Source organism: Colletotrichum spaethianum, assembly GCF_022836535.1.
Source record: "Colletotrichum spaethianum MAFF 239500 DNA, contig29, whole genome shotgun sequence".
Classification (NCBI taxonomy): domain Eukaryota; kingdom Fungi; phylum Ascomycota; class Sordariomycetes; order Glomerellales; family Glomerellaceae; genus Colletotrichum; species Colletotrichum spaethianum.
In genome coordinates, this window is record NW_026054799.1 from 529,686 (window position 1) to 549,438 (window position 19,753).

Consider the following 19,753-nt stretch of genomic DNA (forward strand, 5'->3'; position numbering starts at 1 on the left):
GCAACGGGCCTTTGGCGCATGGATGCTTTGGTCCTGTCACTCCAAGTTTTGCTCTGCTGTAGTGCTCAGGTAGCGAACAATCGAAGTCGCAGTGTCTAGTTGCGATCGCTGGTCGAGATGGGAGTCGAAGACAAATTGTTGCTTGAAAGGGAACGGAGGCTTCGTAAACGCGACAAGATGACGAAAGTAGGCAGAAGCGAACTGTGCCTTGCGCGCGAGGTCGAATCGCAGCAGAAGGCACGCGACAGTATTGCGCAGACCTCTGTCCTGTAGAAAGGGGAAGGGTAAATCTCCTGCTGAATGCGGTTCTGGATAGAATCTTCGACCGATGTTGTCAAGTCTGGTAGGTTTGCGTCTGCTCGCAATACCTAAGATCCAAGGTGATGAATTTCGCAAAACGCCAGTCCAGCAAGGGTGCGATATGATAAAGAATTCCCCCAAACCCGACCTCGAGTTCTCCATTGCCCATTGTCCCCATAATTGTGCGTCAAAACACTGTGCAGAAAAACCGTGTTACAATAACTGTAATAGGTCCTCTTAAGAGCCATAAAGCAGAAAATTCCAAGAGAACCCACCTGTATTTGTACTGTGAGGACCCGGTTTTGCGTCAAGGTACCAAAGAGGCTCCGCTGGGCAGCGATCAACGGAGAGGTACAGTGCATTTATTCAGAGGCCATTGGCGACGTAGTGCCTACCTAACCTGCCCTGTACCTATCTGGACATTTTTGGGGCCAACCTTACCTAGGCACTTACCTAACTGATTGATGAGTATGCTATTAACCATCATCTTATCGCAGTGGTGCAGGGAGCAGACCGGATTGGTGCATATTCAGCTCCTGTAGCCCGTAATCGTTGTGCGCAGCTTGTCACAGTAGCTTACCCGTGGACACCTTTCAATATGCGACACGGATTAAAGCTCTCGGCCAACATTTGGCGAGCCCTGTTCGGTCGGATCTTCTGATCTGGCCCATCTACAACTAATTGCCCCCCCTCTCTACAGTCTCTGCCTCTTTTCTCCTCACCCTCGCCCATACCATTGCTGTGAATTCCAATGGCTGGCGCTTGACGAAACAGCATGTTTTCCATTTCCACTGCTCCGGCGAAGCAGTCGGTCGGTGAGACCATCACGGTTCTGAGCGGCCGCCTGAGTTCGGCCACCCTGCTCGAGGATCGCCGTGCTGCTATACTCGGCTTGCGTAGCTTTGCCAAAGACTTCCCTGCCTCTGTCGCTTCTGGAGCTCTTCGCAGTCTTATAGGCAGCCTGAGCAAGGATGCCGAAGATGTCGACACCGTCAAGGTGGTCCTTGAGACCTTACTAATGCTTTTCAGCCCCAACGAAGATAGCCCAGAAGCTTCGGAGGAGATTGCTTTATGGTTGGCTGACGAATTTACCCAGCGTCAGGAGAACATCACTCTCCTGCTCGACTTCCTCGACTCGACCGACTTTTACTCGAGACTCTACTCCCTGCAGCTCCTCGCCGCCATCCTGTCTGCCCGAACTGAGCGAACTGAAGAGTGCGTCTTCACAGCCCCTCTCGGCATTTCTCGTCTAGTAGCTGTCCTCGACGATAACCGTGAAGCTGTGAGAAACGAAGCCATCACCCTCCTCACCTTCCTTACTCCTTCTTCGACCGACATCCAAAAGCTAGTTGCCTTCGAAAACGCCTTTGACCGACTCTTCAACATCATATCCTCGGAAGGCTCCCTGTCCGAGGGCGACCGCGTTGTGGAGGACTGTCTGATTCTTGTCGCAAACTTGCTTAGGAGGAACCCCTCCAACCAGTCCCTCTTCCGCGAGTCGGGTGGTATCCGTCGTTTGGCCGTCTTGCTGGAAGGTGCTGAAAAGGCCCAGCGGGAAGACGTGGAGGTTGCTGCTTGGGCGCAGACCCAACGTAACCGGAACATTTATGCACTGTTGGCTGTGGTTCGTCTGTTTCTAGTAGCAGGGGCCGTGGGAACGCCGCAAAACCAGCTTGCCTTCTGGCAACACGGCTTGTTGTACCACGCTCTCCAACTGGCCTTCAGCCACGTAGCCCAGCTTCCAATTAAGGCAGAGGTTGGTTATCTCTCCCACCGATTTATATTTTTGCTGTTATGTTAAGATTGCGACTGCAGGCTCTAGTAACCTGCGCCGACATCATCAGGGGCAATCCTAGTCTTCAGGAGGGATTCGCCCAGCTCCAGGTCCCGTCGCCCCTCGAATCTCCTTCGCCGGCCGAAGCTGGCCAAACAAATGGCGTCGTCAAAGTCTACGTGATCGATGGCCTCTTGGACCTTGCGCTCGGCGTGCAGGACTTGGAAGCCTTCGATCTGCGTTTAGCAGCATGCGACTGCCTCAAGGCGTACTTTTACAACCACGCCGACATTCGCCTGCACTTTCTGCGAAGGGCCATTGAGGGACATGACACCGGAGCCGATGAGACTGCAAACGTGCTGACAGTGCTGCTGCGGCCCTCGTCCGACGCCGCAGTGGCTAACCCCTATCGCAGCTGGTTCGCTGCAACTATCATGCTACATCTCGTTTTTGATAATCCCGAGGCAAAGAGCATGGCCATGGCTGTCACCGAAGGCGATGCGAAAAATGGAGAGGAAGTCGTCACAAGCATTCAAACCATCGCTGCCCATCTAATTTCCGGGCTGAACCGGGAGCAAGATAGTCGGGTTGTGGTAGGGTATCTGATGCTTCTCCTTGGCTGGCTGTTCGAAGACTTGGACGCCGTCAACGACTTTTTGGGAGAGGGGACCAATACTCAGAGCCTTATTCAAGCAGTGAACCATCCGTACCCATCTGGTGACATTGTCCAGGGACTCTGCGCCATGCTTCTGGGTGTGCTGTACGAGTTCTCGACCAAGGACTCGCCTATCCCCGGGCTGACCTTCACAATATTCTCGTCTCGCGTATGGGACGTGAACGGTATATTGACAAGCTGTCCAAGTTGAGAAGCGATCCGCTTGTTAGGGACTTTGAAGTGATACCTCAAAAACTGAGTAACTCGGGCTTAGGCAAGCTGCCTGACGTCTACTTTGATGCTACATTTGTCGACTTCTTCAAGGATAACTACAGCCGCATTCTCCGCGGCATAGACCGAGATCCTGGGCTGGAAATATCCGTAGTCTCGAACGGCGTTCAGAAGGGTGTTTCCCGGGAACTCGTCGACTCTCTTCGAACACAGTTGACGGAAAAGGACCAGGCTTTGCAAGCAGCGCAAGTCAGTCTTGAGACGATTAGTCGGCAACTTGGGCAGGAGCAAGCTGATCACCGGCGGACTCGAGAAACAACTGCCGTAGAGTTAGCGAGAATAAAGCAGGTGAACGAGGGGATGCAAAGACAGCACGATGCAGAGCTACGGTGAGTAATGCCCTCTCTCTATAATACCACTAGCTGCTAACTCCTAGGTCAGGAACCTGCAGAATCGAATTGCATCTCTGCAAGAGGAACATCAAAAGCAGGATGAGCAGACCCGAAGAAGGACAGAATCACAAATCGCAACACTCGAACAGCAGCACAAGAAGCAGTTGGAGGAAGCTCAACGGAAGGCAGACACTCATATCACAGCTCTCGAACAACAGCACAAGAGGCAATTGGACGACGTCCAGAGGAATGCAGCCTTTCAGATTACAGCCCTGGAAAAAGAGCTCAAGAAACAGGCCGACCTAGCCCAACAGACCGCCAAGGCACAAGCAGCCTCGCAACAGGAGGAGCATCGCAAGCAGTTAGAGCAAGCGCGCAAAACGGCCGAGTCAGATGCTGATCGTGTCCGCCACCGGGCAGAGGCTGACATGGCAGATCTCAAGGCTACGATCAGCCGACTCGAGGTCGATCTTATGAAGGTGAGCAGGCAACATAGGCTTGAGCCATACACATAATGCTAACTTCATACAGGCCAAGAAGACAAAGGCGCAGGAGATCCAAGGCGTTCGGGAAGAGTTGGAGAAAAAGGCACAAGAACAGGAGATCCTCGTCGCCAAATCTGAGGCACGTGTAAAGCAACTTGAAAACGAACTGCGTGAGAATCAGAAGAAGGCAGCCCATGTAAGAACAATTCTCCAGGACCTCGGTTAACATAGGAGCCACTACTGACACGGGGTCCATTAGGGCGACATAGCCATCAAGAAGGCCGAGGAAGACAAAAAGGCAACGCAAAACGAGCTTGATGATTTACTCATGGTGTTTGGCGACCTCGAAGAAAAAGTCGCCAAATATAAGGTCAGTTAACCCCGTCTGGTCGTTGGTTTGGAGTTTGAATTAACGCAGTGCTTGTACAGGCAAAGCTCGAAGAACTTGGAGAGACCGTCTCTGATGGGGAAGACGAGGATGAAGGCAGTGACGAGGAGGAAGAGAACGACGAAGACGATGAAGACGATGAGGCGAAGAGCGAGGAGGTAAATAACTCCAAAACATAGACGGCCTTTTGCGCAGGAAGCCGTCTGTACATATAAGCACGTGAATCACGACTGCCATTTTCCGTCACATATCGAGCCTAGTCCATTGGACTAATGTTAGGGCGTTGCATGAGTTGAAACCAGGCAGTACGTATTCTATGAAGCTGTGCCGACCGCTGTCATAGCCCAGGCAAGTGGTCGACCAATCCCCTCTTCCAAGGGTCTTCCTCTGTACAGAGCATAGACTCGTATATATCCAAGGTGGCAGATTGCTGCGCAGGCTTGTACCATAATACTAGGCTAGCATCTGCGATTGACAATCGGCACAGCACACGTATCTGAATCGTGGTCTCTTCATTTCATCGTACGATGAGATAGGTATGGTAAAATTGCCACGACAAGCCCCCAAAAGCGGCATATCATTTCGTGACAATAACACGGGCCAGTTCTGTTCTGATGTTCTCCCAAGGTTTCCATAACGGATCTTGTATCATTCCTTGTTTTCAACAGCAGATTCTCGCCAAGGGGAGCAGCATTTCTATCTTAGCCTCCATAGCTGCGTCTTCGTCTCCTGGGTGGGTGCGGTCCACGTGTTGCTGATGGTCAGCGCACGGGGGTTGTTCTCAGGCGCCTTAAAGACGACGCGACCAGAGACCTCAGCACCAGCCTTGACATCATTGTTCTCTTCAAGATACTTGCTCATCAGGAAACCCTGCTTCCAGTGGGTGTCAGGGCCTGAGGGTCCGGTGGTGAAGGCTACCTCGCCGGGCCGGGTCACGCTCGTCTCGCCAGCCTTGACCTGCAAGCCCGCCGGAATCGTGTCCTTGCGAGAAGTGGTGAAGAAAATGTCGAACCAGATTAGGAAGCCGTCAAGTGACGGAATATCCCTGGACAGCGTCGATTTCCACTGGGCCTCGAAGTCGAGGTCCTCGATCTTGACGGTGTGCAGGTCAATGTACGAAATCTGCGATGGGGTGCCGCAGATGCAATTCTCGGGCATGATCTCGATGCGGGCCTCGTCGTAGATGCCGGCCTTCATCGATTTCATGTCAAAGCCGTAGACGTCGTCCCAGAAGGTGACGAAGTCGGTGATATACTCGGGGTCTGAAACGGGGGCCATCCATATAGTCGAGATGCTCGGGGCGATGAGGCCATCGGGCTTCAGAAAGCGGTCCCTGGCGATGAGGACACTGTTCATCATAGCCTCGTAGAGCAGGCAATAGCCCATCCACTCGCTGATGATGATGTCGACCTGGTCGACCGGGAGGCTGATGTCCTCGACCCTCCCTCTGATGCAGGTGACCTTATCGGCAAGCCCGTTGGTAAAGACGTTCTCCCGAGCCTTGTCGATGATGTCGGACTTGTCAACGGCAAAGACCTGCTTCGCGCCGGCCTTGGCGCAGAACATACTCAGAATGCCTGTGGCGCAGTGTTTAGTTAGCCGGTGCATGGTCCATTTGATGCTGGCTCGGACAAGCACTCACCAGTGCCGCAACCAATGTCGAGGACGACCTTGTCCTTGAAGAGAGACTTGTTGTTGTAGACAAAGTCGCGGTAAGAGTCAGTTCGGACCTTGTCCTTGAGCATGGTCTCGTGAATGTCTAAGGGATGGTCAGTAGACCGGCCAGTGCGAACAGAAGGCAAGAGGCGAGCAAAAAGTACCGTTGGCGGCGTAAGACTCCCAGTAGTATTGAGATTCGTCCTTCCGAACACCCTTGTCGTCAACGTCGCGCGACTTCTCGCCCTGAGTGGCAACAATAGTGTCGTCTCCCCAGCGCTGGTCAAGGGTCTGCTCGACAGCGGCGCGGTAGCTGGCGAACTGTGACTTGAGCTTTTCCAGCTCCTCCTCGAGCTGAGCTTCCCGCGAAGAAGATTGGGCGGCTTGCTGAGTGGCCTCTGGTGATTCATTGTCCAGATCCAGCTCTGTGAGAGCCATGATCAAAGCATCATCCTCAATAACGGGCTTCATAAGATGATCATCGGCAATGTCTTCGGCGGAGATGGCTTCGGGCAGGGCAGCACCGTCGTGGATACGTTGGCGAACTGATGGAGAGCATTAGCGCTCCTTTTTGCCTGGGTTTTGGCGATGTGGCCCAATGCTTGATGCTTGATGACGTGGAGGAGGAACCTACTAAAATTGACAAGCTTGACCGTGCCAAAGAAGTCGAGGCCGAGACGGCGACGGACAGCGAGGAGGTCAAAATTGTGCTTCTCCCGACAGTGCTGCAGCATAGCGTTCATGTTGGGAAAGACGGAGTCGTCGAGGAGGGAGATGAAGGCCACAGTCTCCTCCTCTTCGGGCTCGGCGTCTTCCCAGTCGGACCCCTCCGATGAGACATCGGATTCGGCGAGGTCTTTGTTCTTGAGGTTGTCCTCGACCATGGTGATGATCAAAGGTGGTGTCTATGTTGGTCCTTTTCCTGGCTCAAACTGTCAGACGTTTTTGCAGTGGGGCTGTTAGTAAAAAACATAGGATCCGATGCTCACCTATTTCCACCTGATTCAAGTGTGATTCTTGGTGTTCGATTCTGTAGCTGGGCTGGGCATCTCACGTTCAAACTACAGACCTTGTGAGTGAGCGGGTGAGTGACAGTAGAATGAATGTGAGATGGATATTTTTTCGCCTCCAAGCAGTGTGGGACTGTGCTGGGGCCCCAGGCAATGTCTGGATGGCGCGGGTGCAAATGCAGGCAAGTGCCTGGCCTGACTTGTTGATTTAAAGGTGGGATTTTTTCCTATTTTTTTTCTTAGTCTTTCTTCCTACTTTCTCCTACCTTAGCGCCGACCTTATCCGACGAGAAAAGGGACACGGCCCAACTCAGTCTAAGGCGTGTTTGTATTTTTGTCTGAGGGCCGCACGGCTATCGTAAATCCCCTTGACGGAAGAGCGTTTTCTTTCTGTTGTGCCCCTCACAGAATTGCCCCTCTTACCCTTTTTGTGCGCTGGAGGGATCTCTAACACAGGCATGCGTTTTCTGCGGCCGTTTATCAGGGACCAATGGACTTTGAACAAGGAGCCGCACTTTCTCCGGCTACGCAACACTGAATGTGATAGAGGCATCTTCCCTGCATTAGCTACATGACCCAGAAGTTGGTCGATACCATTTTCTGACTGGCGACGGAACCCTTTGTTATAAACCACCAACCCCGTCATCACTGTCACCAAGCTAAACTCCAACTTCTTAGCTCTCGCTCATGTGTCAACTTTCTTACAAAGCGTCCTCGAAACTTCAACTGACATCAACCAAGCACAAAAGCATACACCCGTCCCACTCATCTGTTTCTCCCTGGCACGCTCTTAGGTCCAAGACGTCTCTATTGCACCGTCATCTACTACCAGAACACTGGCTTACAAGGCTCACTCTCAGACGTTGCCGGGCATTGCAACTTAATTATCCACGCCCTTGGATGTTGGTCCTAGTAGTGTGGCACGCCGATGCTCTGCAGGATGAGGTTGACGATACTGAGAAACCCCTCGCCAAGGATGAATCCCTACATACCAGATGCATTAGTCGCGAGTCTCACTCTGCGCAAATTTCAGCTGCACTTACTGAAGCTAATACAATCAACGGCGTGCTCGACTGGCCTCGGCTTGTGATCCAATACCAGCTGAGCATACCACCAACCGTCCTCGCCAAAGTGAAGGATGGTACGTTGTACATTCCTGTTACTGGGTCAGTGATAATACATCGCTTCTGTAGCCCTGCAAATACTCACCAACCGCCACAGCAATGCCTCCTGGCACCAACGACCGCCACACCTTACCGGCCGCCAATGTTCTGGCAATAGTCGTCATGGCGAAGATTATGCCAAACCCAAGAGCCCACTCTCGAGCCATAGGTGGCAAGCCCTTACCCGTGACCAGCCTGGCTGTGAATATCCACACATATCCAGTAGGGACCTGGAAAAGATCACCAGGAATAGTGTAGACCCTGTAACGTAACAGTCAGTGGCTTCCGCACAGAAAGACAAGCCTGCAAGTACAGACGATGGCCGATACTCACGCTGTGTATAACTGGTACACAAAGGCACTGACAATGGCGCCTGCTGTTGCTCCGATGACCTGGCCCCAGAATTGGGCTTTAGGTGCGGCCCCGAGGAGATGGCCCGTCTTGAGATCTTGCATAAGATCACCCGCTTGTAGGGCACCCTAAACACGTTAGCTTGCATCACAGAAACGCCATCGATAAGATGTACATACTGCTTCTGACTATCGTAAAGGTTAGCAAACGGCTCACACAACGAGTCAGGGGTGCCGTCGATGAGAACTTACCACGGCGCCTGCCACCAGGTTGATCAACACACTCGACTGGTGCGACTGAGGAATGATGAGAGCAAAGAAGAGCTGTGCAAGTTTGCTAATCCCAGACACGGGGTTAAGGTCTGTCTCGCCAAGTGCTCGGACGCCCATGATGCTGAGCAGAAGCGCCATGAGAACAGCGACGATTGTCGCGTAAAGCGGGACAAGGTCACCAAAGACGATGTGGATGGTCGTGATGCACAGCAGTATAGACAAGATGAGGCCGACTAACACAAGCTTGTTGCTGATTTGCTGCTCCAATGGCGCGTCTGCCTCCTCTACCCGAGGGTCGTTGTTCGTCGACACCGACGCTCTGCGAATAGTGGCCGGCCTTTGTGCTGCCCCAGGCAAAAGTCTGGAGGTGCTGGTTGCTTCTCCGTCTTCGTCCGTGTTCAGGGCCGAGTAACCGTGACTCGAACGGCGTCGAGTGCCCAGGTATCGCTGCCCTTGGTCCATAACTTGTTGCCAAAGCCCCTTGAATCCTTCATTGCCAACCCGGCGTGCTAGGGGTCGGAAGGCGATGTAGCCAAGGCTGACGATGGCGTCGGAAAGCATGATGGCGAGAGAAATCCATACAATCCAGCCCTTACTACCAGTCTCCCAGTCGTCGATAGAGCCTGGCGCCCATCCCTGGTACTTGGCCAAGGGGGACAGCACTCCCCATCCGATGATGGCGCCAAGGAGCATGTGCAAAGTCGTTTCGGGACCCATAATGATGCCCTGGCCAATGTATGCTGGGCTCGGATTCAAGGTCCACAACCAAACACCGGCAGCCTTGGTACCGAAGATGGGGATGTTCCGCAGAGCCGGTACGAAGTACGAGCACAACGTGTAGAACCCCGAGACCCCGAAGCATACAAGCAGCAGCCTCATGTTTCGCGCCCAATCGTCTGGAGATCCGCTTTCCGGATCATTGATTCTGGCGTTCTCGGGATCCGCGATGCTTGCAGTGCGGCCATGACCGGACTCTGGCGCCGGGTCCGATTTGGCATCTTGGTCAGGAACCAAACTCGCGAAGCCGCCCGACACGGCGTCAGGACCAGCTCTGCGTGTCTGACCATGAAGAACCCCAATGAGCACTGCAGTGCTGAAACCGCTGGGGAAACGCAACTTCTCACGGATGATAACCTGCCGTCGGCTGGTGTCGTTGTTTAGAATGGAACTTGCTCGATGAGGGTTCTGTGACCAACTTACAGAGGGACAGCAAAGACAACGCCAAAGTAGCAGAGGCCCAGTGACCAGAGAACAAGCTTCCAAAGAGGAATGTTGAGGGGCCCCTGCTCCTGGGGGGCTAGGAGGTAGTTCATTGCAGGAATCTGATGGAATTGTCAGCCATCCACCTGGTACGTTCATCTCCCATCTTGCTGCAGGCAGCAAGGGGAGGGGAGTAGATAGAGAGGCCTACCACACCAACGAACCCGCAGCCAAGCGGCATGATGGCCATGCTTCCTGCCACGGTCTGAACGAGCACGTTCTCGACAGGACTGAAGGGAAATCGCAGGTGGCGAGAAAGCGCTTTGAAAATGCCGAAGCCCATCAGACTGGCCGGCATAGTCATGGAGCTCACCCATCCTGTTTGGAGGCCAAAATACATGTTGGAGAAGCAGATGACCAGGCCGACCAAAAGTCCCACCAGGATGCCGCGAAGAGTAAAGCTGTGACCGTGGATAACGGGCCCTTGCCCGAGGGCATTCCCAGTGTTGGTGTCGTGTGCATGTGTAGTGCTGGGCCCAACGACAGCACGGTTATCGTTTTCGTCGTCATCGTCGCGGTAACCTCGATCAGGAGCCATGTTTACTTTGACGGTAGCTGCCAGCGCTGCGATGAAAGGAATCAACGAGGTTGTGCAAGTATTGCAAGCCCAATATCGGTTCCTCAATAGAGAAAAGAGGAGTGACGAGCGTTACGGCCCCGCTCTGTGACGGATCGATGCGATAACAACGGCGTGCTGACCAACCCGACTTCTGAATCGCTTCTCAGCCGGCGACTATGTGTATGAGAATACCTGCAACAGATGAGAGTAGCCGTAACACAGAGTACATAGAAAGCGGTGTGTTGTCCCTTACACACAAGTAAGGTGATACACACAAAGGAATGTCGTGCTCGATGAAATAGGAAGTTGCACAGTCAATTACATAAGACGGAAGAGTGTTGGCGAAGGCATGTAGCTGCGATACGGGATCCGTAATGGAATCCTTATCTCTGGGATACCCATGCCGATGCCAAATGGGAATGTTTTTTTTCACAAGTCGCGCGTCTCACTGTCAGTGTGTGGAGGCAGGCACAACTGCTTAGATCCCCTTCATCCATGCAGCCAACACTAACCCGAGTCCGGTTCCGGCCCGGACGGAGCTGGCAAATACATAAGCAACACACCAGACGATGACGTACTAAATAGCCGCCAAATTACCCATGCTTAGTAATCACACTGTATGCACGTTTTCCACTTCTTACCAAGGACCTTTTCCCAATTAACAATGCCTGGTAAATCACAAAAGCCAGCTTTCGTAGTATGTTACCCAAACTGTAAGGCCAATACCTCATGATCTTGATGCATAGGGATCGTACAATGCTGCTACTGTCTGCCAAGCATGAGCCGCTGATAAGCGAGCTGCCCTCTTTCCACTCTCCCCTCTAGAACCCGAAGCTATCGAGGAGCGAGCTCGAGTCCGGTTCTTGGAAAACCGTCGGAGTTGACTGCTTTCCCGATCCGCCTGATCTCATACCGGCGTGAAGACTCGACATGGGCAAGTCAGCTACCACCAGTGAACTACGTCGGCGCAGCATCTTCAGCGGATTGACCTCGCCACCTAGGCCATCAGTCATGCTCAATACTGGTTTCAGGAACTCCCAGTTGCGAACTGTAAGCTTGTCAGCCTTGGCTTTCGACCTAAACGCAGCCATATGGCGCTTACCTAGGTCCAACCCGAGAAGATCGCAACCCATACGGTCGTAGAGCTTGGCGCTGTGGAGGACGAATTCCCACTCGACGCGCGGAGTGACCTTCGACGCCCCGCGAAGTGTTTGAAGCGTCTTCTGTCGTAATTGCGAGTACAGCACCACCAATGCAGGGTCATCCGTGAGGAAAAGTTTCGACCTCATGTCAGGGGCACACGGCGTTTCCACTAGGGTGTAAACAGGGGACTGCAATGAAGGGCGCGTGTTAGAAGATAGCGCCGACTATTTACCCTGATTCGATGTTGGGGGCAACTTACAATGAGAGCCCTAACCGCCATATCCTTACGGTTCAACATCCAGAAAGCCCATGACGCGAGCCAGCGGTTGCCCTCCTTGGCTGCCACAGCGAGCACCTCCTCTTCCAAGAGCTTTCTCAGTACCGGACCCTGGTCACCTTCATACACCCGTGCAATCGCCACGGCAAGTTGGAGGTCCTTGAGCTGGTTCAAACAGACGTTGACAGCATCCTGCAAATGATCAGCGAGCAGAAAGAACGCTGCCGCATATTCTGCGCGCCCAAAACGTTAGCGTTGGGAAGATGAGTTGATTTGTTTCTAACTTACCAAACCGTCGTTTGCTGAGCAGGGCGTAAGCATTTTTCAGAGCTGTTGTCCGCCACTTGGGCTCTTCAAAGTTGTTGGCCAACAACTTCTGAGTTGCCCCTTGCTCTCTGTTCCAGTGAGCCATACGCCAGAGCCCCTGGAGGACTGTCTTTTTCTTGAGGGCCAAGTAGTAGATGCTACAATCGACTGGGTTTTTCATCTCGCTCTTAGTGTATTCGTTGCGAGCCACGTTCTCAAATTGCGTACGCTGCGAGTAACGTGAGCCTGCTGTGTACCAGTCACTGGCCAAGGAAATGCTGCACCTACCAAAGCGTTGCGGTCACTAAGCCACATGAACATACCGCTCTCTCGTGCATCCTCCCAGCGCACGGTGCCGTGACACTGTTTGGTAACAAAATCAGTGAGGATATCTTGGCTGGTTGAGTGATAAGCCCAGTTGATCTCTCGCCAGGACATCTGGATCTCGCTCGTCCGGCCCTTGCGAAGGCCATGCTGGCGAAAGAAGAGCATGAAACGAGCCCCGTTCTCATCGAGTGACCTGCGTTGTTTTTCCACTACTCCAACACATTCGACAATATCTGCTAGTTGTATCTGCTCATGGCCCGACAGCTGCCGAAGGCCGACCTTGGTCAAACGTCCGTTGATGGCATGAGCAGTTTCCTCGCCGAACGTTTCGTCGGCCTCGTCATTAGATGCTTGAAAGCTAAAGTGAGAGCCCAGTTGAGTTTCTGATGCCTGTGATCCCTAAGAGTGATGTCAGCAATAGCTTCATCCTTTGGTTGCAATAGCACTGGAGAAAAATTGAAGGGGGAAAAAGGGGGGAACAGGAGCATCTACCTCATCCATGTAAAAGACTGCCGGGTCTAAACCCAGATAGTCATCCACCGTTTCGCCGGCAATGAGGAACTTGAGCGTTTTATGCAAAGCCATGAGTACGTTCCGCACTACAGTGCTTTTACCGGCAAGGATGCATTGACTCAAGAATTGGGGATGGAAAACCGGTAGCGGACCATTAAACCTCTGGACGGCTTCAAATATATCCCAGACGCCGTTCTTCCTGTGTGGGAGTTGTAGGCTGTTGATTAGAGAGCTAGACAGGTCGTAATCCCTCCCATGAACGAACATCTGATTGCCGGAGCCGATAACGAGATGCCCGTCCCCCAACCACGTGGAATCGCCTATTGGATGAGGTGTGAACTCACGAATACTGATCTCTCGCACTGCAGCCCAGGCCGGTCCCTTGTTCAGGTAGTCAAACCGCATCTGGCAGAGCAAGACTACCTTGGACTGAAAGCCTACAGCAAGTATCGATTGCGAGTCCGGCGTTGACGTCCAGTCAAGGTCCTGAATGGTATTGTGCGTACCGTAATCCTGTGTGAACTCGAGCCGAGCGCCGCCAATGTCCCAGATGGAAAGTTGCGACCTGCTTGAATCGACGAGCGCAGCTTTCTTGAGAGTGCTGCCGCTAACGAGAGCCGGCTCGGAAAGACCTGTCTCTGCCGAAGATGTGGAAAGCCAGCCGACGTGATTTCCCGTTTTGTCAACTTTTGCTGTCCAGAAATCCACTCGGCCGGTATGCGTGTAGGATATGGCAATATCCCTGGCAAAGACGTCCAGAAAGCCCGACGTTACCGGCGCAGATCCAGCCGGATCAACGGGTAGCATATACGCGATTCCTTCAGCGTCCCTCAATTTGAACCTACAAAATTCTCTGATCGATGTCTCGTCCCGACCATTGGTGTGAGCCTTAGCACGCTGGTGAGAGTACCGAGGTAAATTGACCTCCCAGACAAGTCCTTCCTGCTCCGAGGTAATCGTAGCAACCTGTGCAACGGCATATTCCTCCACCTTTTGTCGAGGCAGAATCAAAAGACAAAGTGGCTTCCCTGAGATTTCATATGGCTGACGCTCCAACAGCATTGCCTTCTGTGGCCGACAATCCCATAGAGAGATGGTGTTATGCTCCAGGAACATGACGAAGCGACCTTTGCGTAGGACGCAAATGCGATGAATGTGGGCGCTCCCCGGAATGACGCTCTGCCGCAAGAGACTAGTCATGTTGTTCTCTGCATGTGTCCAGACAATGCTTTCCCCCTCCTCTGTTCTAGACACAACAGCTCTACCACTGAAGTTTCTAACCATTTTCTTGATGGGGGCCGAATGACCGGACCAAATGCAGCGCCGAGCAAGGCGGCCCTCCTTGTTAACGGTGTCGAGGCAGTCCACTAAATCTACTTCATAGACTTGAATCTGGCCATCAAAATCATGGAATAACACATGCAGCCGCCCGGTTTGTCGGTTGCAATAACTCTGTACTTGAATGTACTGATCAGGCCGGAAGTCAAGTAGATGCGACTTGAATTTTGCGACCTTGACAGCGGCCTTGGACTTGTTCGGTTTAGAACCGACGTCCTCGAAAGCGTATATGGTCATGTCCCCTGTGCTATCGGAAGCAACACAGAGCTCGGGGCTCTTGTTTGCCAGGGCTATCAAGTTCTCGAGGGCGGCGTCGTGCTTCCCTTCCTGAACTGGACGACGTTGAACTGTCAGCTCCGTGGCAGCTGAGACCTCTCTCCCGTCAATGACAAAGGCAAGCGATGGTACTACGGCAATGGCAGATCTGAGACTCTGTTCCTGGAGAGACGAGGCCAAGTCGATGGCTCCCCAGAGATTCATGTGCCCCGAGGAATGCGTATCTGCGCCAGTCCAAACGCGGACCACATTATCGACGCATATGGTATAGAGAGCATTTTCGACGGTTTGCTCAGTGTGGAAAGGCTTTCGCCATCGGAGGCTGATCACTACGTCCGGGTGGCGTAAATAAGCCAGGTCGAAGCGCACATCCTCGGCTCCATACGTCAACCGGCGCCAAACTTTGACAAGGCAATCCTGTAGGCCAACCGATGCTATGTATGCCGAGTCGTAGGAGAGCTCTGCGAGCTTCAGGGGGTTCGGGACAGGTTTGTTCCATAGTTGTGCTGGCTCGTCGGTGGTCAAGTATAGGTAGAGAGCGGAATGGGCTACGAGGAGCTCTTCGGTGCCACCCCAGCTTAGCGAGATGCCACCGGCAGCATTTTGAAGATCGGGAATCGGAAAGGATGATTGAAGACCCCACTGGAACGCAGAGACGTTGTTAGCTGCTGTATAAAGCGTGGTGGAGAGCAATGGAGACAGGATAGGAGCCGCGGCTCCAACATACCTTTAGCGCATCTTCCGACTGTCCAAATGGCTTGTAAACTCTCACGACGGAGTCGGTACATGTGGAAATCTTCCCCGAGGATTCGTCGAAGGCTACGGCCTGCAGGTGGCTCGGGTCGTCGTCGTAGATGGTCTGGACGATGGTGTCGGAATCACCAAGGATGGTGACTGCGCTGCCGGTTATGTATATCTGCGCGGCCAGTCAACGCCATACGCAACGACAACAACGGTGGAAGGAGCGAGAGCAAAGTCGCAGCTGCTCACATTGAAGTGTCTCGAGTCCCAAAAGCCCGATGCAAGAGCTTGGAGCCCAGACCTTGGCCTGCCTGGGAGCACTGCTCTCATCCTACTAGCAGGAGAACCGCAGCAGCATTGCTCAGATGGGTGGGAGGGCGCGAAGGTCGGGGGAACGCAGTGTCAGTTCGGATATCGTCGAAGCAATTGGATTGAGGGGTAGTTTGAAGCTCTTAAGGTGAGATGAGGAGTAAACCGAGCTATGCAAAAGGTGGATGTAAGTGGGAGGGTCGATGAAAATCAGTTAAGTTGAGGTAGCTCAAGTAGCGTGAGGTGCATCAACTTGGACTTTGGGGGTATTTAGGCGATACGTACCTGCCTGCTGCTAAGGTGCAGAACTTCTGATGACGGGGGTCAGGGCGGCGTGTCGCAACCCAACGCCCGTGATAAGATAAAGCCCCCCCCGTACCTCAGCTGTCTAAACAATGACGCTAGGATGCATGGGTGAAAGTACTTTATATGCTCTAGTACTAGACGAGGTACTTCAAAGTCATAAGAGCCTCTAGAGCTTCTATCACGGTAGTCTTACAGAAACATAAAGACATCATCTAGCGATGTTTAAATGCGGCAATACATCTTATGTAGTTGAGAGACTTATGCATTGCGTCTTTGAGCTAGCCTACTGAAGGTATCAACGTCTTACCAAGCTACTTGAATGTTCATCATCAGCACCGACACTGCCAAACAGCGAATAACCTCCTTTTCCAGCCTCTACCAATGTGTGCTGCAAAGGCAGCCTGGCTATACTCGCTAGTAGTTTCCAATAAGAGAAGAAAAGTAAGAAAAAAATTAATCCACAAGACCATATCATACAATCCATGCTCATTGAGGGCCATTACCCGTTACTTCGTTCACAAAGAGCACAAATCGTCTATCACTCTCCTTTTCCAGACGCCTCCGGCCTACTCTCATTGGTGGCCCGTCGCGTGTCTGCCACGGAGAGCCTCTGCGCCTGTGCAAAAGAAAGCCTGCTCAGCTGGCCTGTGGGGGCTGTAGGCACGCTCCTGTTGTATCGTTCCCGGAGCTCTCGCTCGAACGGTGTCGGTAGCGGCGCGAATGGTGTCATAGACGGCAGCCTGACAGAAGAAGCCATGCCCGTCCATCGCGTCGGCGTGTCCATGACGACTCCATCGACGTCGGGTCCGGAGCCGCCCCCGTCATGGTCCTCCTCTTCGACCGCTGGACCAACCTCTTGAGTCCGAGAACCCCTGAGCGATAAGCCGCCCGCTCGCTCATGAACTATCCTCGAAAGTGGCAGCGACCCGTGACTGAGCCCGAGCCCAGCACCTCTCCGCGAGTTCGCAAAGCTGGTCCGAGTGGTCGTTGAATGTTGCGACGTAGCCAGATCTATGTCTCCCTTCCAATGAAGCAGCAGCCGCCGTACTGCTTTTTTGCTGTTCCTTTCTCGGACATCGAGTGCAACATATTCGCGGCTTTTGAGCTGTAGCAAGGTCGACTGCCACTGACTCCAATAACGCGACTTGAGTGTCACTCCCCAGGCTTGCTTAGCGCGATCTTGTGTCCCTGCGTGATCTTGAGACATGCTCTGCCACTCATCAACCCAGGCGGCTGTCAAAAGCCTGCGTGCACCCCAGTCGTTGTTGCTCTCGTCTCGCCATTTATCCAACATGCAAACAAGACGAGCTCGATTCATCACGCTATGATGTTGGGTCGTCCCCCAGCTAATATTGCCATGAGCACGAGTAGCAGTCTTCCATCGATTGAGGTAGCCCTTGGTGAAGGTAGCCTTGACGTGTTGCCTACATCGCGCATATGCTTTCCGAGTGCTGGACCTCCAGGATGCCTTTGAACGCCATGTCATCAACGCATCTGTAATACTGACGTAGAAACAGCCACGCTTCGCCCACATGTTGAGGCTTCTATTGTGATTAACGTCGGCATGCCATGACTCCAGAGCCTTCTGAGCGCCCTGATGCACCGCAAAATGACGCGAAGTTGTGCTGGTCTTGGCAACTGCCAAAGTTTGTCGTTGCCAGTTGTCTAAGACCTTTGTCTTCAGCATGCGATCCGATACTTTTCCGAGGTAGTTCCCGCTTCGGAGGGTTCGAGGCAGTACTCGACCAGTCTGAGGGTCGACAGTGCTTCCACCGCCATAAACGGTAGCTTGGCGAAGGGCCGGCGGTGCTTGACAAGCGCTTTGCCATCTGGACAAGGAGCTACGAATGAGCTTCACTCCCATCTTGGCCCTGAAGACCTCGACCCGTGTGTCCAAATGCCACTGACTCAAGGAATCGCGGACGACGTTAAATCGACGAAACGATGCGACATTTTTATGATGTGATACAGCCAGACGGTGCCACGTCTTGAAGGCCTGCGACAGCTCGTACCTCTGATGTAGGGCATCCAAACGTCCCTGTAACCTTTGTGAAATGGCGCAGGCCGACTGCCAGTGTTGCAAATAGCTGCGTATGGAACGGGGCGGTTGTTGAGGTCCATTGGAAGCCGGGCAAGAAGCAAACCACTGTGCGAGAACGTTCTGAGCAGTTTTGCGTTGAGCATGAGCTGAGGCGTAGTGCTCCATCACATTATCGTCATTGGCGTGTCTAAGCCAGAGGGCCATGAGACGTGACGTAAAAACACGGCGGCCTTTGAACCTGGTCTCAGCTGTCACGAGCTCCCACGAATCGAAGTGACGCATTCGTAGGATGTGTCTCCTGGCCACGGCTGTTCGTTCAAGCTTGTCCTGAGCATGCTGTTTCCAGTGGGATATTCCTTTGAGGAGTAACAAGTACCCGGCTGCTTTTCTCGATTGTCGTTCCAATAGAGCATATCGCGCCTCCGCTTCCGGCTCTTCCTCTGGCTCTAAGTCGATTACCTGTTCTTCCACGTGATGTTCGGCCTGGCTATTAGAGGGTTTTTTTGGTGGCTGCTCTTGCTCGGCAGGTTGTTCGGCAGGTCGGTATGTAACAGGCTCCCGAACAGCAACCTCAGGTTCAAGAGGCTGTTGAACATCAATTTTGTTGCCGTCCGGCGCTTTCACCTCAGGCCCATTCTCGACTTGGGCAACTTCGGGTCTATCTTGAATCGGTTCAGTGGTGCTATCGGGGGGTAGCAGCCAATTTACTGTCCGCACAGGCTTGGACCGAACGGGGAGCGCGGGCACCTCCTTCTTGTTCTTCGCGGGACGATGGTTGAGAGCCTCAACAGGCTGGACCGTGGTGTCGCTAGCGCCACGTTGCTCATTGGTACCAGCGATTGACTGGTGACTTTGGTGTGTTTGCTCCGTGTCTCCTGCCGTAGAGGGCGTATAGTTTTGTGCTGATTTGATTTGTCTAGCGGGCTTTACATCCAAGTGGTTTGGTCCCGCATCCGCGCGCGTTAGCCTTGGGGGAGATGCGGAATCGTCCAAATGGTATGCCTCGTACGGCTGTGAATGAGGCAAGGAGGCCATCTCTTCCCGTTGGGCTGGGTGGAAGACTGGGTGCTCTTTATCAGCATCAGATGGTTCGTCTTCGGACGAGTGAGAGTTATGATCGGTCGCCGTGAGAACCGGAGACGGCTGGAAAGACTCTTCGTGACTAGGGCCGTCGTGGTAGTCTGGTCCGTCGCCATGGTCTGAGAGCACCCTGGAGCCGTCGCTGCGACTGTCGAATTCGAGCCCGATACCCATCCTCGACAAGACAGCACGAAGTTTTTCCATGAGAGATCCATCGCCGCGTTCGCCGCCGATCCGGAAGACGAGGCGCGAAATATGGTGGTCTTCCTCCGGGTCGACGCCGTAGAGCGGTAGGACGGCGTCGTAGGCCTGGAACAGTGCGTTTGTTGCCAACCGTTCCCCCTCGGGAAGGAGTTCGAGATTCTCTTGCGCGGCTGTGACGACATCATGCAGAATAGCGATTTCTAGGAGGGTTCGTCAGTCGCATTACGCTTGCGATTTTGGTAGTTTGCAGGACACGAGTATAGGCCAAAGCGCACTCACCTTCGTCACTGTAGTAGGAGTCGGAGCTTTGGACAGACACGAAGCTGGATATGCCGTCACGAGGAGCCAGCGCTGGGCGATGCGGCAGCGACGGCATGTGAACTGGAGCCGAGCTGG

General features: G+C 53.3%; 6 protein-coding genes across 6 annotated transcripts; 1 reads left to right on the plus strand and 5 right to left on the minus strand.

The window, feature by feature from the left end:
* Positions 1-1,075: 1,075 nt before the first annotated feature.
* On the plus strand, positions 1,076-4,404 carry ColSpa_09634 (intracellular protein transport protein USO1; the record flags this gene model as incomplete). Its single annotated transcript, XM_049275846.1, has 7 exons — positions 1,076-2,056; positions 2,116-2,898; positions 2,928-3,349; positions 3,402-3,831; positions 3,884-4,033; positions 4,097-4,207; positions 4,267-4,404. The coding sequence occupies 7 exons, from the start codon at positions 1,076-1,078 to the stop codon at positions 4,402-4,404; spliced, it is 3,015 nt and encodes a 1,004-aa protein (XP_049131803.1).
* Positions 4,405-4,921: 517 nt separating this feature from the next.
* On the minus strand, positions 4,922-6,765 carry ColSpa_09635 (ribosomal protein S16, mitochondrial; the record flags this gene model as incomplete). The annotated part of the gene is made up of 4 exons (XM_049275847.1): positions 4,922-5,802; positions 5,868-5,984; positions 6,046-6,426; positions 6,516-6,765. 4 exons carry the CDS (start codon positions 6,763-6,765, stop codon positions 4,922-4,924), a joined length of 1,629 nt encoding a protein of 542 aa, XP_049131804.1.
* Positions 6,766-7,800: 1,035 nt separating this feature from the next.
* On the minus strand, positions 7,801-10,475 carry ColSpa_09636 (putative oligoribonuclease; the record flags this gene model as incomplete). The annotated part of the gene is made up of 7 exons (XM_049275848.1): positions 7,801-7,875; positions 7,935-8,047; positions 8,101-8,315; positions 8,388-8,533; positions 8,657-9,821; positions 9,878-9,999; positions 10,089-10,475. 7 exons carry the CDS (start codon positions 10,473-10,475, stop codon positions 7,801-7,803), a joined length of 2,223 nt encoding a protein of 740 aa, XP_049131805.1.
* An 842-nt stretch (positions 10,476-11,317) lies between these two features.
* Positions 11,318-15,747, minus strand: ColSpa_09637 (regulatory protein cys-3; the record flags this gene model as incomplete). The annotated part of the gene is made up of 8 exons (XM_049275849.1): positions 11,318-11,544; positions 11,599-11,827; positions 11,899-12,149; positions 12,205-12,451; positions 12,511-12,939; positions 13,042-15,318; positions 15,404-15,592; positions 15,667-15,747. 8 exons carry the CDS (start codon positions 15,745-15,747, stop codon positions 11,318-11,320), a joined length of 3,930 nt encoding a protein of 1,309 aa, XP_049131806.1.
* An 857-nt stretch (positions 15,748-16,604) lies between these two features.
* Positions 16,605-16,799, minus strand: ColSpa_09638 (uncharacterized protein; the record flags this gene model as incomplete). The annotated part of the gene is made up of 1 exon (XM_049275850.1): positions 16,605-16,799. The coding sequence occupies one exon, from the start codon at positions 16,797-16,799 to the stop codon at positions 16,605-16,607; it is 195 nt and encodes a 64-aa protein (XP_049131807.1).
* Positions 16,800-18,693: 1,894 nt separating this feature from the next.
* ColSpa_09639 (uncharacterized protein) lies at positions 18,694-19,733 on the minus strand (the record flags this gene model as incomplete). Its single annotated transcript, XM_049275851.1, has 3 exons — positions 18,694-18,735; positions 18,782-19,557; positions 19,637-19,733. 3 exons carry the CDS (start codon positions 19,731-19,733, stop codon positions 18,694-18,696), a joined length of 915 nt encoding a protein of 304 aa, XP_049131808.1.
* Positions 19,734-19,753: the final 20 nt, after the last annotated feature.